This window comes from Neodiprion virginianus, chromosome 2, assembly GCF_021901495.1.
Source record: "Neodiprion virginianus isolate iyNeoVirg1 chromosome 2, iyNeoVirg1.1, whole genome shotgun sequence".
In the NCBI taxonomy this organism is placed as follows: domain Eukaryota; kingdom Metazoa; phylum Arthropoda; class Insecta; order Hymenoptera; family Diprionidae; genus Neodiprion; species Neodiprion virginianus.
The window spans coordinates 15,123,069-15,137,039 of NC_060878.1; the positions used below are offsets into that span (position 1 = coordinate 15,123,069).

At 37.3% G+C, this 13,971-nt stretch overlaps 3 protein-coding genes across 9 annotated transcripts; 2 read left to right on the forward strand and 1 right to left on the reverse strand.

Moving 5' to 3' along the window:
• The first annotated feature begins 530 nt into the window (after positions 1–530).
• On the forward strand, positions 531–4,171 carry LOC124299047 (pre-mRNA-processing factor 17). The gene is made up of 8 exons (XM_046751886.1): positions 531–885; positions 959–1,175; positions 2,047–2,373; positions 2,456–2,670; positions 2,732–2,995; positions 3,062–3,195; positions 3,421–3,642; positions 3,879–4,171. The coding sequence occupies exons 1-8, from the start codon at positions 685–687 to the stop codon at positions 4,054–4,056; spliced, it is 1,758 nt and encodes a 585-aa protein (XP_046607842.1). The 5' UTR covers positions 531–684; the 3' UTR covers positions 4,057–4,171.
• Positions 4,172–5,272: 1,101 nt separating this feature from the next.
• LOC124299048 (transmembrane protein 181) lies at positions 5,273–11,245 on the forward strand. 7 transcript variants are annotated; one of them, XR_006906931.1, is made up of 15 exons: positions 5,327–5,547; positions 6,882–6,971; positions 7,071–7,246; positions 7,337–7,440; positions 7,515–7,664; positions 7,736–7,838; positions 7,913–8,066; positions 8,147–8,227; positions 8,317–8,416; positions 8,627–8,754; positions 8,876–9,025; positions 9,122–9,427; positions 9,574–9,700; positions 9,807–9,920; positions 9,997–10,138. XR_006906931.1 is itself a non-coding variant. In XM_046751887.1 (14 exons), exons 2-14 carry the CDS (start codon positions 6,936–6,938, stop codon positions 10,906–10,908), a joined length of 1,650 nt encoding a protein of 549 aa, XP_046607843.1. In that variant the 5' UTR covers positions 5,332–5,547; positions 6,882–6,935; the 3' UTR covers positions 10,909–11,245. The 7 variants fall into 7 exon arrangements, 5 of the variants coding, with proteins under 5 accessions (XP_046607847.1, XP_046607843.1, XP_046607844.1 ...); XR_006906932.1 differs by having other exon boundaries at positions 9,122–9,313; XM_046751887.1 differs by lacking the exons at positions 9,574–9,700; positions 9,807–9,920 and adding an exon at positions 10,775–11,245 and having other exon boundaries at positions 5,332–5,547; positions 9,122–9,224; positions 9,997–10,227.
• A 145-nt stretch (positions 11,246–11,390) lies between these two features.
• On the reverse strand, positions 11,391–13,678 carry LOC124299051 (cell cycle checkpoint protein RAD1). Its single transcript, XM_046751906.1, has 5 exons — positions 13,452–13,678; positions 13,143–13,367; positions 12,876–13,070; positions 11,815–12,090; positions 11,391–11,725 (listed from the first exon to the last, which is right to left on the reverse strand). Exons 1-5 carry the CDS (start codon positions 13,542–13,544, stop codon positions 11,696–11,698), a joined length of 819 nt encoding a protein of 272 aa, XP_046607862.1. The 5' UTR covers positions 13,545–13,678; the 3' UTR covers positions 11,391–11,695.
• Between the last annotated feature and the right edge of the window lie 293 nt (positions 13,679–13,971).

The following is a 13,971-nucleotide window of genomic DNA, read 5'->3' on the forward strand; positions in this document are numbered from 1 at the left end:
CTTTTCAGTGGACATTTGGCCTATTTTGAAAAGTAGTCAAATTCTTCGATGCACTACATCGACATAATTTTGTGAGAGGAATCGATTGCGTACAGTTCGAATATGCAATCAGATTCTTCATCTCGCTTTTTTATTTACTACATTTCTTTACACTTCCAATTAGGAATTCTAGATTTTCAAATTCTTCGAATAAAGATGTAATGGACCTTAGCCATTGACCTAACCACGTGGGTTTCGATCATGTTTCGATACGCGGCTTTTGCCATTGCGTCGGTGCTCATTTTCATGAGCGACTTTTCCCGTTAACGGCGTGGCGATGCCGCGTCAAGTTACCATCGTGTCAATTGGACACCCGTGAAAGTCCAGCCTGTAATCATTACGACTCGGCTGGTAAATGAACGTGTCAGTAGGGATTTTATCGGTAATAAATACATTACTCTGTAATTTCTAAGTTTTCCTGATGCGTCGCCACATGCAAGCTGGTTGCTAGCGCCACTTTAAGAAAACTACACACATTCATTTACAAATGCATTACAAGTGCTTCAGAGGGTGTCGAGTTATGTTTGGTACTTTGGTTATATTTATTAAACGTCACTAGTATACGACTAACGAAATACTGTTTTGCAAATAAGTCCTGCTGGTTTATACTTTCTAAGTTAAAAGTTGCGTCGAATAAAATAGAAAATGCTCGCGCTCAAAGAGTATGTGAGTAGCGATGATAACAGTGAATCCGAAGAAGCATCAAGTGTCCCTGCAACAGAGATTGAGGTTAACGATTCGACCATTTCAACCGATGAAGCAGTACATTTAAAACCACTGCCTGGAGGGAAATCCATATCTTCTCTCGCCCTCCAAGTCAGATTAGCCCCAGAAGTTGTTCCAACGGTAAATAAATTTATTTATATCACCTTGTGATTAAATTGGCATTGTTAATTATCACATTTAAATTGTTTATCAGGGCACAGAACTATGCGTTCGACACATAGATTCTACGTCAAAAGAGGTAATGCACAATCCAAAATTTGAGGAACTCTTTGCACCTGATGTAGGACCAGATAATCCATTCAAAACACAGCAGCAGAGAGCAACAAAAAACATGCTCTCTGGATACGTGGAACAAGCGCATATCAGTGAATTTCAGTTCGAAAACCAGCGTCGAACTTTTACAAGTTACGGTCGGTATTACCCATGACTGTTTATTAGGGTGTTTTGATGCAAAATTTTTATTTTGAACTCTACCTGAAAAACTTATCCATAAGATAAGCAAGATCCTCCCAACGGATAACTGTTACATCCAATTTTAAAAGATTGTTCAAATAGTTGAAATTCGAAGATTTTGTATTCAAATGGTATGGAACAGATTTCAATTTTTTTTTTTCAATTGTCATCAGTGAACTACGTTTAGTAGACAAGTAAGTTCTTAACTAAAGTTTTCATTGAGTGAAATTTATAACTCAAACGACTCGTAAGTTGTGATACTCGGGTAAAAGGTCAGTTTTTTCCACAAAATCATTTTTAAATATTTTTTGTGGCTAAATTACTGGCTTTACAATAAAAATCTTCATGGCAAATTTGTAGGCAATTCAATTCTCTATAAATATGCTCCATGGACCAAAGTCTATAGCTTCAATGGTTCACAATTTGTAAGTCTTGAAAGTTAACTTTGTGTAGAAATTCATTTTTAAATATCTCTAGTGGCTAAATTATTAAGTGTACAACAAAACCTTGGCACTTTTTGGAACGTTACATTCTCTACAAATTGCTTCCACGATTAAGTCTGTATCATTGAATGCAGCTGAGTATTAAGAATTTGAAAAAATGTAATCTGCTCCATGCTCTTTAATGGGGAAACTTACAATTTTGATAGCGACCTTTTAAAATTGGATTTAAGCGATATTTTTTTGTTCGGATTTTTCTCTTGAATTGTACAAGTTTATCAGGTGGGAATGAAAAAAAAAAAGTTCTTGTCAAACTAAGTTACTTGTTCATCAATTCTGCAACCCTTGCGAGTGAAGTTTATTTAAAGGAAAAACTTTTATTCATCAGGGTACGCATTGGATCCCACAGTTGATGGTAGTACAGAAGAAGGAAAAACTCTTGTCGGCGCCAAAGAGGCTGCCGAAGAGACTGGAGCAAAGACAGTATTTGAAAATACAGAATTGAGACCTGCAGACAAGAGAAAAAGAAACAGAAACAATGATCCAGCCGATATTGAAGGATTCTTGGGTCCTTGGGGAGGCTACGTAGACGAAAGACGAGTGATAAAACCTACCGAGGAAGAAGCTGCTGAGCTTGAAGAAATCTTAGCCAAAAGAAATAAGAGGGGCAAACAGACCGAAGATAAACCACTTGAGGAGAAGACTGTGCTGCACAGTGAGTTTAATTTGCTGATGGTCATTCAGTTGAAATTCGCTAGATTTCGATATGCAACACATTGTTATTCACTCTTTTTTAGTCAAGGACAGTGTGGATTACCAAGGTCGATCATTCCTGCACGCACCACAAGATGTGGGTGTCAATCTACGGTCAGAATCACCACCCGATCGATGTTTCTTGCCAAAATCCCAAATTCATACGTGGGAAGGACACACCAAGGGTATTTCGCAAATTCGGTGGTTCCCACGAACGGCGCATTTGCTTCTTTCCTGCAGCATGGACTGTAGAGTCAAGGTGAGTTGTTAATAAAGCACAATGCCTCATACCTTAACTAACGTTTCATTTATTCTTACAGCTGTGGGAGGTGTACAAAGACAGGAGGTGTGTTCGTACTTATTACGGGCATCGACAGGCTGTGCGCGATGTCAGTTTTGATAATGACGGAAAACGGTTTCTGTCTGCCGGCTACGACAGATATGTTAAACTTTGGGATACTGAGACTGGCGCTTGCCTTAGCCGTTTTACCAGTCGGAAAATACCTTATTGTGCAAAGTTTAATCCTGATCCAGACAAGCAGCATCTGTTTGTAGCTGGAACAAGTGATAAAAAAATCATTTGCGTAAGTAATATGAGTTTTGCAGTATGAATTGACCCAATTTAATCAATGTCATTTTCTCTTCATTAGTGGGATATCAGGTCTGGTGAGATTACTCAGGAATATGACAGACACTTGGGTGCTGTTAACACGATTACATTCGTTGATGAAAATCGAAGATTCGTCACAACTTCGGACGACAAAAGTCTCAGAGTGTGGGAATGGTATGTAAGAAATGTGAGAGGTTAGCCATTTTCTAATCTGGTTTACACCACTCGTGAAATCATCTGAAATCTCATCAAATCTTAAAATCTTGTGAAATCATTAGTGATCTTTGAAATCATGTGAAACTTTCTAAATCGTGCGTTCTTGAAATCTGGTATACACAGAAATATATGAATGTATACCATCGGGAATCTCAATATTCTAACTGAAAATATATTTTGTAGGGACATTCCGGTAGATATGAAGTACATAGCTGATCCAACGATGCACTCAATGCCAGCTGTTACTCCATCTCCAAACCAAAAGTGGCTTGCCTGCCAAAGTATGGACAATAAGATCGTGATATTCTCGGCTCTTAATCGGTTCAAAATGAATCGCAAGAAAACTTTTACCGGGCATATGGTCGCCGGATATGCTTGCGGACTTGACTTTTCTCCAGATATGAGGTAAGCCTTTGTGCCACTTGTACTTTACGTAAGGCTGTACAATTCATCTTAGACTTCGATTAATTGTTATTTCTAAGTTATCGATTAACTGAAAGGACCGATTTATCGATTGACCGAAAAAACGATAATTAAAAAAAAAAAATAACAAGATAATTCGATTAATCGCACAGCCCTATTGTAGGAATTCATTTCCTACGACTCAGTTGTGATACGCATCAACATCGTTTTACTTACAGCTATCTGGTTTCCGGAGACGCAGATGGTAAATGTTACATATGGGACTGGAAGACGACAAAACTGTACAAAAAGTGGAAAGCTCACGACGGTGTTTGCATCTCGACTCTTTGGCATCCTCACGAACCTTCTCGCCTTGCAACAGCTGGCTGGGATGGTAAAATCAAGTATTGGGATTAGAATCACGATTCCGTTGTATATGAATATTAAAATAAAATGAAAAAACAATTTGTATATTGTATAACTAAGTGTAATACCGAACATGTACATAAATCGACGATTTTATTTCTTTTTATACTTGTGTACATACTAGAATTCCTTGTACTTGAAACTGTATCACTGATTGGTTTGCATTATTTTTGATCAGATAATGAATTTAATTGAAGAAATGAATGATTAGCATCATTTTATTTCCGCATCCGTTATTCATGCAGCTACTACCAATGGAGTTTCTTCACCACTATGGGATGAAGAAAATTGAGACAATCGTTAAAGGATGTGGACACCCTTATACACTTCACTTTTCAGTCAATTTTGGAAAATTGCTATTGATGCGAGGAAAGTTAAAAAAATAACCAACTATCGTATGGTTAATAAATATGTACTAGTTTAGCTGTATTTTAACCTTTGAAATTAGAAAAATTATCCTTACGTGTTCAATTGTACTCATCATACTCGACGCAACACCTTTCGACATGTTTCGCATGATTATGTTGAAACGATAGTAGAATTGTCAACAAATTTGGTACACATTCTATTTTGATGTACAGTTTTAGCAAAATCTAGAATAATTCAGTTATAAACTAAACTCTGTCAGTTATAAATTAAGGATGGGGTGGGTTTGATAATTTCAGTAGGTTTTTAGTAATTATATCTAATTTTAACACATATTTGTGTCATAACTTACAGAGTCTAGCCTGGACATAATTTTTTCTATTTCCTGTGCAAACTACGTATGAGAAGAGAATGTGTACTAAATTTCATAAGAATCATATTGTCGATTTCGAAATGACCGTGTGAAGTGTTGAAATATATTGCAGTTTCGAGACTAATTCGTGCAGTCAAACAATTACCGACCATTTTTCAAATTTCGAAGTTTAATTTCGAGAGAAATCTAGTATCTTTCGGCCGTGTATTGTTCTGTTATTCGCGAACCTTCCGTATCGATAACAGTTATTCAAACCTGATCCGAAAATGAAGCGCGAATGGGTGACCAGTGTGACCACCCCCTAAGTTGAGTTACCGAAAAAAATAGTGTACAATCAAAAATATAGATTGTAAACAAATTTCAAATTTCTCGAAATTACAATATACACACATGCGCCCCAAGTCACCGTATCAACCCTTGACATATGTAACAGTCAATTTCCATTGTATGTGTTGAGATCCTAACAATAATTAGGCTGCATTCAAGGTACATGCATGCATGCAGTTCGTAGGATCAATATGATATCGCCGAGGCGCCGTGCGCCGCCGTAGTTGGCGCATTTTCCTTCCGTTCATCGCGTTTTGTTATAGTTTTCGAAAGACAGGTACCGCGTGGTCGACGAACGCGAAACAGCGTCCCCGCGTCCCCGTTGTGCTGTTTCCCAACTCGTGATGGTTTTCCGAATATTCCGCGTCATACTCAGTAGTTCGCAGTAATTACATATTCGTGCATCCCTTCGAAAGGTACAAAAGAACTTGATATCTCGGAACGTAGCTGGCTAATTCCACAAATTATTCCTTCCCTTCTGTGGTTGAAATTTTTGTTTTCTTTTTTAATGCGATCAAAACTCCCGTTTTTTCTGAAATGCCTTGAGAAGCCCAGAATAAATTTTGTTCGGGATATTTTCTTAGACGTTTCATATGCCCAATTAACTATGCTTTGTACCTCGAGTAGAAATATTTATCAGGCTCATTGTCAGATAAAGGCCATGATCAGACTTACCTTGCCATCTGATCAGGTAGACATCAGGTTACCTGGTCAGGGCCTGACCAAAAATGCCCTGATTAGAGGCTGAGTTCAGGTACGATGGTCAGACCTTAATTAGCAACGTAAGCTCATCAGACGTTCATGAGGGCAGGTTGAGGCAGTACCTGATCCAGCAGTGTTTGTTCAGATATATTGAATTACGAAACATATGTGACAAATTAAATTTTATATCAATCCAAGGCTGAGGCTACCAATAATGAGCAGCCAATTTGACACAAGTTATAAACTCCAATATGATGTATTTACGATTATGTATGTAGATGGCCACAGTTTATTATAAGTCATTTGATATTTTCATCATAAGAACGGCTCGGATTTCCATGACACCTGGTGGCTGCTCACGGTACATGTGATGTATCAGGTTTAGTCAGGGTTAGATCAGGTGTGCCATAGTAGAGTTTGCCTGATCTGAGCCTGCTTAGGGCCACTACCGAGACATGCCTGATACTAACCTGACCAGGGCCACATCAGGAGGATCAGGAGTGCCTCAGTAATGGATGCCCGATGACAACCTGACCAGTGGCCCAACAGGTACGCCTCAGTAGGGAATGTCTGATCACAATCTGACAAGGGGCTAACAGGCACGACTCGGTAAAGAATACCTGAGGCCGAACAGACCAGGGCCATATCAGGTGTGCCTTAATAAGGGATGCCTGATTTCTACCTGATCAGGGCCTGCTGGGATATCAGGCTAGCCTGATCAAATTTATACTCGGGACAGTGACAGTAATAGATTTTAATATTAACAAAATTGAAAAATAAAATATTAATTTTTATTATTTTTATGTTATTTTCCTAATCTATTTCTCCAACTCATTATTTTTTAACTCAAGGATTTATTTCCCTAATCTAATGAAGCTTTTTTAAATTTCATTTTGCTGGTTGGTAAAGATTTATAATTATACAAAACATGGTATAAGAACATAGATTATGGTTCGAATGTAGCGAATAAATATTGCACTTACTATTGCAATCAATCCGAATTAGTTACAAATTTGTAAAATTGTGATTTTTTTCAACATTACTTCAGGTTAACGTTACAAATTTCAACTCATTATACTGCCATTCGTATAATTAACATACAATGGAGTTGGCTGAATTTCAATGGAACAAGAGAATGGTGGGAATATTAAAAGACAGTTAATATGAGGATTGACAGCTTGGTCATCGGGTTACGACTGAATAGATATATCATCAATAATTTTCGTAATGTTCTCAGTCGAACTACGTTATCAGGATGTCGAAGATGAATGGAGCAAGCTTAGGATATTCATACCACTTACCGTCGGGAGGCTGGAACTTCAAGATCAGAAATGCACTTTCTCAATTCAGCGATATCTTCAGCGAATTCAACAAGTACATCGCACCAGCCTACCACCATGACCGTTGTGAAAGGTTGGAACAATTCTTTGAATACTCTCGATTAATTCAATTGCAGTAAACTTGACAAAAATATTCGACCATTGCATCTTTGCACTATTTCAGATCAGTCCAAATGCGATTATATTCGATGCACAAGCGTGAATTTGTCATGGTTTTCGTTGCATTCTTCGCGTGTTTTGGACTCGCTGTATTCATTGGCCTAGCAGGTATTTTGGATAACAAACTTGAAACGAAACTCCATTCAAGAAATTCCACACTTGATCATGTTTTTCACTCACAGGTCCACCAATAACTTCAACCACAGAGCAAAAGGCCCATTTGAACGGCAGCGAAATGGCCACAGGACCATACATTATGCGGACACCTGCTCTTTCTACCTACAGCCAGCAGCTTTGGGTCATCGCGAAATTGTCCACCTCGAACGTTGACAGTAAGCAAACCTTGCCATTATCTTTGGCCTAATGTTTTCGCTTTTCGAATTCATGTTTCAACATTTCCCAGATGAAAAATACGACGAGAGTTTTCAAGTCAGCGTCTCCGTCGACGGTCAAGCGTCAGATCGCAAAGCTGTATCCATTTTGGCACCAGAGGCTGGCCACAACAGGTATAGTCAGATGATTTTGTTTTTTATTTTAACTGGTCATTACTACCTCAAATTTCACACTATTCATTCTCTAGGACGAGGCATCTCAAGTGTGAACGCCAATCTTGCGAGGAGTTAGTTGTGGTGCACCTCGGTTTCCTCGACTATCCGCATTACATCATTACTGTGCGTTTCCATGGCCTAGAAAGTTTTTATCAGCGATACATCATTCGTGACCTCACATTCTATGTTAGTGAGAATGTGAAGTTGTCTTTACAGAGTACTCATTTCGGTTATCACTTCATTACTAACGAAGTTTTCTTTCACAGTTCAAAAATTACAATCCGGCATTCACGCAGATTGAGATATGGTTCAGGTTGATCTTTCTTCTGGCAACTTTCGTAGTAACGGTATATCACACATTTTATTACATTAAGATTGAACTTGATCATGTTACTGTAATTTTCACAATTTCATGATGTTGTATTATATAATTCAGTGTTGGTTTGGTCATTCACTGCGAAAATATCCTGTCCACGATTGGTCCATCGAACAGAAGTGGTTGTCCATTCTCCTGCCACTTCTGATTCTTTATAACAGTAAGTTTTTCATCTGATTATGATCGTTATTCCAATAAACAAGGTACTGAACAATGTTAGTTTAGAACATCTGTTATTTCACTGACCCCTGCTGATCGCTTGACTGACAGAAAATACAACTGTTAATATTTATTCGAGTGTAAAATACTGAACGCTGGATGTCGAGATATTTTGTCAATTGATGATGAACTTCGTATTTTCCTGTCCTAGATCCACTTTTTCCAATGACTTTTTTGGTGAATTCTTGGGTACCTGGAATGCTGGATGCCATACTGCAAACAACCTTTTTATGTGCTATTCTCATGTTTTGGCTCTGTGTCTATCACGGTCTACGACAGGTGCGCATTCAAACTGCAATGGCTTCATTAATATCATCATCAAAATTAGGGTGTGAACCAGGTAAACCCAGATTACCAAATAATAAAAGTTCACTTTTTTTATTTGTCTATTTGCATTTAGAATGAGAGGCGACTGGCCACATTTTACCTACCCAAACTGGTAGTTGTTGGAATGCTATGGGGTGCAGCCCTAACTCTTGCCATGTGGCTACGGTGCACCGAACTCGAAGACCCTACCTACAATTACGTCCTAGATACTTCAAATTATTACGTAAGTCTGTCTTTTTCAAGGTTATTCTCAAATAGTCCCGACAGTGGAAATTTCCAACCTTTGCTTAATCAACAAATGTTCATTTAATACTTTCAGGGGTTCAAGGTATTCTTCTTCACAGTTGGAGGAGTTTATGTGGCATATCTTCTTTTGTTGATACTGCGAGCGTACAGCGAATTGCGCTCGATGCCTTATTTCGGTAACACACGATAATAATGTTTACGTATTTTTTAACTGACGAGGAGAGCATCAGACTTCTGGATCATAGATTGTGGTGAAATTTCCGAGGTTGTTTCCTAGGCCTAGAATATGAAGCCTGTGATAGTTAGTTTAATATAACCGGCCTCTTTTCACGGATTCGGTTACAATTAATTACATAGGCAGTTTTATGTATAAAATGCGGTAAGAAACGGAATCTGTCATGTATTTTCGCCTATATATATGCGAAAATGTGTGTGTGTGTGTGTGTGTGTGTGTGTGTGTGTGTGTGTGTGTGTGTGTGTGTGTGTGTGTGTGTGTGTGTGTGTGTGTGTGAAATATTATTTCAGAATAACATTAAAGTAATTTAATAATTTTCGTGAATCTGATCTATTGTAAATCAAACGAAAGAAGGCCCATTGAATGAAACTTATACTCATCAAAAGCTTTATAGGACGTTCGATTTCAAAGAGCGAGGTCAGATATTTTCAAAAGCAATAGTTTTATCATCAAAGGTTTCGTACAAAAGTTGTATGGTTTTAAGGAGGACTCGTTCATGTTTTGATAAAACCATTGTTTTCAGGAATGTCTGACCATTTTCGTCAAAATAGGATACCCTGTATATTTTAGGCCAAAGAAACACCGCCAGAAGTTGCAGCAGAAACCATGATCTGGATACTTGATTGATACTTTCCTCGTAAGTATTTATTTCAGTTCCCTTGAGGTATCTGAAAAACAGCCTCTTCCGGTTTTCATTACATATGTTTGTGCAGATTTAAGGTTGCGTTTTCTCACGCTTTTGGCTGGCGTTGTTGCCGGCGTTTGCACTTTGGTAACAACACGACATTTTGGAACTGGCGTATTTGAGGACAGCTTCGCTTCCCGACTGTCGACGTATTACAGAACTTCAGCTCAGTTTATGGCACTTTATGGCCTCCTCAACTTTTATCTCTACACAATGGCCTATGTCTACGCACCAGCTCTGCAGCAGGTGTATGGGCAACGTGAGTAAAAACGAACTCAATCAATATTCAATTGTTTACTGTCCGTAGGAACAGCACGTGAATGAAATTTCTTGTCAATTTTCAAGTTTCACCAACTTTTATGGCTCCAATTTTGTTCCATTTACGTGTAATGAATCAAGCTTCCAAATTATGATTTCGGTTGAAATTAGTCGGGGTATTTCTTTAGCCCAACATATGGAGCCCCTGACGTGTAGTTTCATCTAATGGGAATAAATAAGCTTGTTGGAATTCATATTTACTTCATACAGTTCTGAAATAATATATCCATTCGTACTTAAATCTATATGAGACTTCATATAATTTAAACTTCATAAGAGGACAATGGAAATTAAAATTCAACGCAAAAATGCTATTATAATCAGTCGCAACTGGAGTGAAGAGATGTATATTAGATGAAACTACATATCACAGGCTCCAGATTTTATATCAAGGAATAGACCCCATCAGTTTGAGCAGCATCCATGATCGAGAGGTCTAATACTCTCCTTGTTGGTGAGAATCCTTTGTATATATTTCATCTTTATAGATTCTTCGATAACGAAAGACAACCCAGCTTTTTCTATGATTAACGAATCGGACGAAGATGTAATCTATGGTTCTGATGAGGAGAGTCGTCGGCCGTTGACTCGACCGCCCCGAAATACCGACGACAGTGACTGAGGTAGCAAATTTTTCACGCACATACCTCAAAAGAGGAAATAACCTTAAAGAAGAAGATGTAGATGGTGATGAAGGAGAAGTCAATGACGACACAGAAGAGAAGCAAGAAGAAAAGGAAACGGAAGAAGTGTGAAGCGAGCGTGAAGTGAGATGTGAGAATTAAAAAGGTATAAAGAGCGGTTTAGTTTGTTCATGGAAATATTGTTGTTCGTGGTTGTCTTTTGACATTAATGAAGATGTCTTTTGGCATCGATCTGTATAAATATATTATATCTTGGCTGTTTATTAAAAACTGCTTGGGTAGCTGTTACACAGTTCGATAAGCACTCTCTGTTGATATCGACTTTGTACGATCATTATAATGACCTTTCATAATTTTGCATTGAAATTAAAGCGCGAATTTCTACGAGATTTGAAATCCTGCATATAATATTCCATCGAAAAATTCATTATTTCTGAGAAAGAACGATTATTTTTTTTTACAACCTTATGTATTTGCTCGTCGAATGACTTTCATTATACATTACGCCTGGTAATTGACCACGGAGAATTCAGTTCAGTTCAGAATTCACATGTTATTAATACACAAGCATATTAAAATATAAAACTTGCTTATCTCAAATGACATATTTGCCAAACTTAACTTCCAATAAGTAAATAAATTACAAAGAAACAAAAGTGTACTTAAACTTACAAGCCTCTGGAGGCTGCAGATAAGAAAAATGACCCAGTTTGTGGAACATGGTAGTAATAATCGATATTCAACTTTATACGTGATAGTATAATATCACTCGTCCATGTCCACAACAGGAGAGATCTGCAAAAAAAATGTTTAAAAGTAGAAGTAAAATACACAGTTGTTTACCAAGTTCTTGGATTAAGTTTTGAAACAACTGTACGACTCACGTAATATTCTACGTAACACGTGTGGCCATCTTCTGCTTTGACCTTGTACTGGAAACAAAGCAGCCCATATTTGTCTGTTCTTATTGACACAATAATAGCACAGGATAATGGTTTCATAGCTGGTTTGAAATGAGTTAGTTTATAACACGAACTGGCCGTTGTGCTGCACTGAAAACTTTCTATAAGGTTACTATCGCGAGGTACTTCGACTTGGCACTCTCCAGCTATTCCATCTGTACTTATTCTCAAGTATGGCGGTTCAGGTGATAGTAAAAGCTGAAAGAAAATTTTAACATTTATCAATCGCCCATTGAAGAAGACGTGGAAGTCTAGATTAGTTGGCTCGTGTTGATAGACTCAAGGATAAATAGATCGTATCACCTGAACCAAATGTTAGAAAAGGAGAAAAAAAATACTGTTCAAAAAATCTCCAGCAATGTCATTCGTGGTAAGAATATTTAACACGAATGAAACGATATCTTTATCTATGTAATGGAAATCAATTTGCACAGATTTGAATTAAATAAGCCTAAATATAAACAATTTGAGACAAGGCTTTACAATTAGAATGATCAAACTCTGGTGTTTTTGATCCAATATTGATTATTGTTTTTTGGGATTATTTTGTTGACCATGAAAATCTCCAATCCACATAAAAACAGAGTTGTGTTTAGATGGGGTATAACAAATGTTTGTCAAGAATTACATTTGTGCACTGTAACTTTACTACAATGTAAAATTTTGGGAATATTTTTTGACAATTTGTGGAAGTCTGGTCAGTGAGCAAAATGAAATTAAAAACATTAGAATCAGATCCAAAATTCTTGCATTTAATTATTTCGACCATTCTAATTATAAAATCGTTTCTAAAATTGTTGATATCGTAGTTTATGATACTGTAATCTGCTCGGATGTATTTCTATTACAGAGTAAGAATGTTGTTGCATTGGTGTTCGCCATCATTGGCACAAATTACATTATTGGAAATTGTTCAAATGGCTCTTTCTCTTTTCCCAGCTTTTGATTCAGATGATACGGCCTATTTGTCATTAATGGATTACCTCTATCACATCACAGGTTGGATCTAGTTCCGACAAAACATCTTTGAGTAAATCGGTTTTGAGTAATACTTTGTTCAATACATTATCTTGAGCAAGATTGAAATCCAATAGTTCATCTGGTTCTTGAGTCTTCAGCGAACAATCAGTCACTATACCGTTTTCTTCAATGAGTACAGTTACAGGATACCCAACACCCTGCAATTCAGATCGAGCTGTAATCTGATTTCGTTCTCAAGTGACAAACCTTGTGTATTCACTTCTACCCACCCTATAAAATAATTGCAGAGCAACCGAGCTACCCTGAGTGTTTATTTCTCCCCAAAACATACACAGGCACTCGACTAATACTGACAAATTAATTCTGAATATCACATCCTCTTTCAAATTGAATTCTTCAAATATTTCTGTAGGAATATACGCACTTGCTTGCATACATTTTGCATCCTCAACCGTTACTTTCAGTCCATTGTATGTGCCAAAACATGTAGCGGTCTGAAATTTTTATGAATTACACCATTTGTTTCTAGCTGCATAGCTGAATGCTGTTATAAATTTCATCAAAAATAGCATGCACACCTCTTTGAAGTTGACCGCTTTCAGTAGTTGAACAACAGTCTTAAGATTTTTCAGCTTTGCAACTAATTGATAAATCGCAGTGTCTTGACTCATTTTGTCAAAATGTTACATGGAACCTCATCAAATCACGAAACAGCGGTGATGCAATTTCTTGTACAGAAAGTTTCTTGTTATCAACAGAAGATAGCCAAGCTGCTAAAATATGTTTACATGTATGTTCTGCTTGATCATTGAGAACACGATACCTATAATGTATTTTTTATAATCAATATTTTTCAGCCCTTGAGTCAAAAAAGTTTCAGAAATTCGAAAGACTTAGCCAGAGTCTATTTATCTAATGGTATACCTGAATGATGCACAGCTGCAGAAATTAACTTCAGGAAATAATGTATATATTTCACCAGATATGCCTGTCACTTGCAATAGCCACCGAGCATCATTCACACTATTTCCTGGCTCAGATTTAACGCAAATCTTTTTTACTCTTTCCGATTCGTATAGCTCAAGAGCACGCTCAAAA

Coding starts and splice junctions, on each gene's coding strand:
- LOC124299048 (XM_046751887.1), top strand. CDS start 6,936: ATGGAGTTGGCTGAATTTCAATGGAACAAGAGAATG. Junction 7,839..7,912: donor CCAGAGGCTGGCCACAACAG/GTATAGTCAGAT, acceptor TTCATTCTCTAG/GACGAGGCATCTCAAGTGTG. Junction 8,417..8,626: donor ACTTCTGATTCTTTATAACA/GTAAGTTTTTCA, acceptor TTCCTGTCCTAG/ATCCACTTTTTCCAATGACT.
- LOC124299047 (XM_046751886.1), top strand. CDS start 685: ATGCTCGCGCTCAAAGAGTATGTGAGTAGCGATGATAACAGTGAATCC. Junction 1,176..2,046: donor TCGAACTTTTACAAGTTACG/GTCGGTATTACC, acceptor TTTATTCATCAG/GGTACGCATTGGATCCCACA. Junction 2,671..2,731: donor GCATGGACTGTAGAGTCAAG/GTGAGTTGTTAA, acceptor TTATTCTTACAG/CTGTGGGAGGTGTACAAAGA.
- LOC124299051 (XM_046751906.1), bottom strand. CDS start 13,544: ATGAGTCAAGACACTGCGATTTATCAATTAGTTGCAAAGCTGAAAAAT. Junction 13,071..13,142: donor CTCTGCAATTATTTTATAGG/GTGGGTAGAAGT, acceptor TCTGAATTGCAG/GGTGTTGGGTATCCTGTAAC. Junction 11,726..11,814: donor CGTGTTACGTAGAATATTAC/GTGAGTCGTACA, acceptor TTTTTTTTGCAG/ATCTCTCCTGTTGTGGACAT.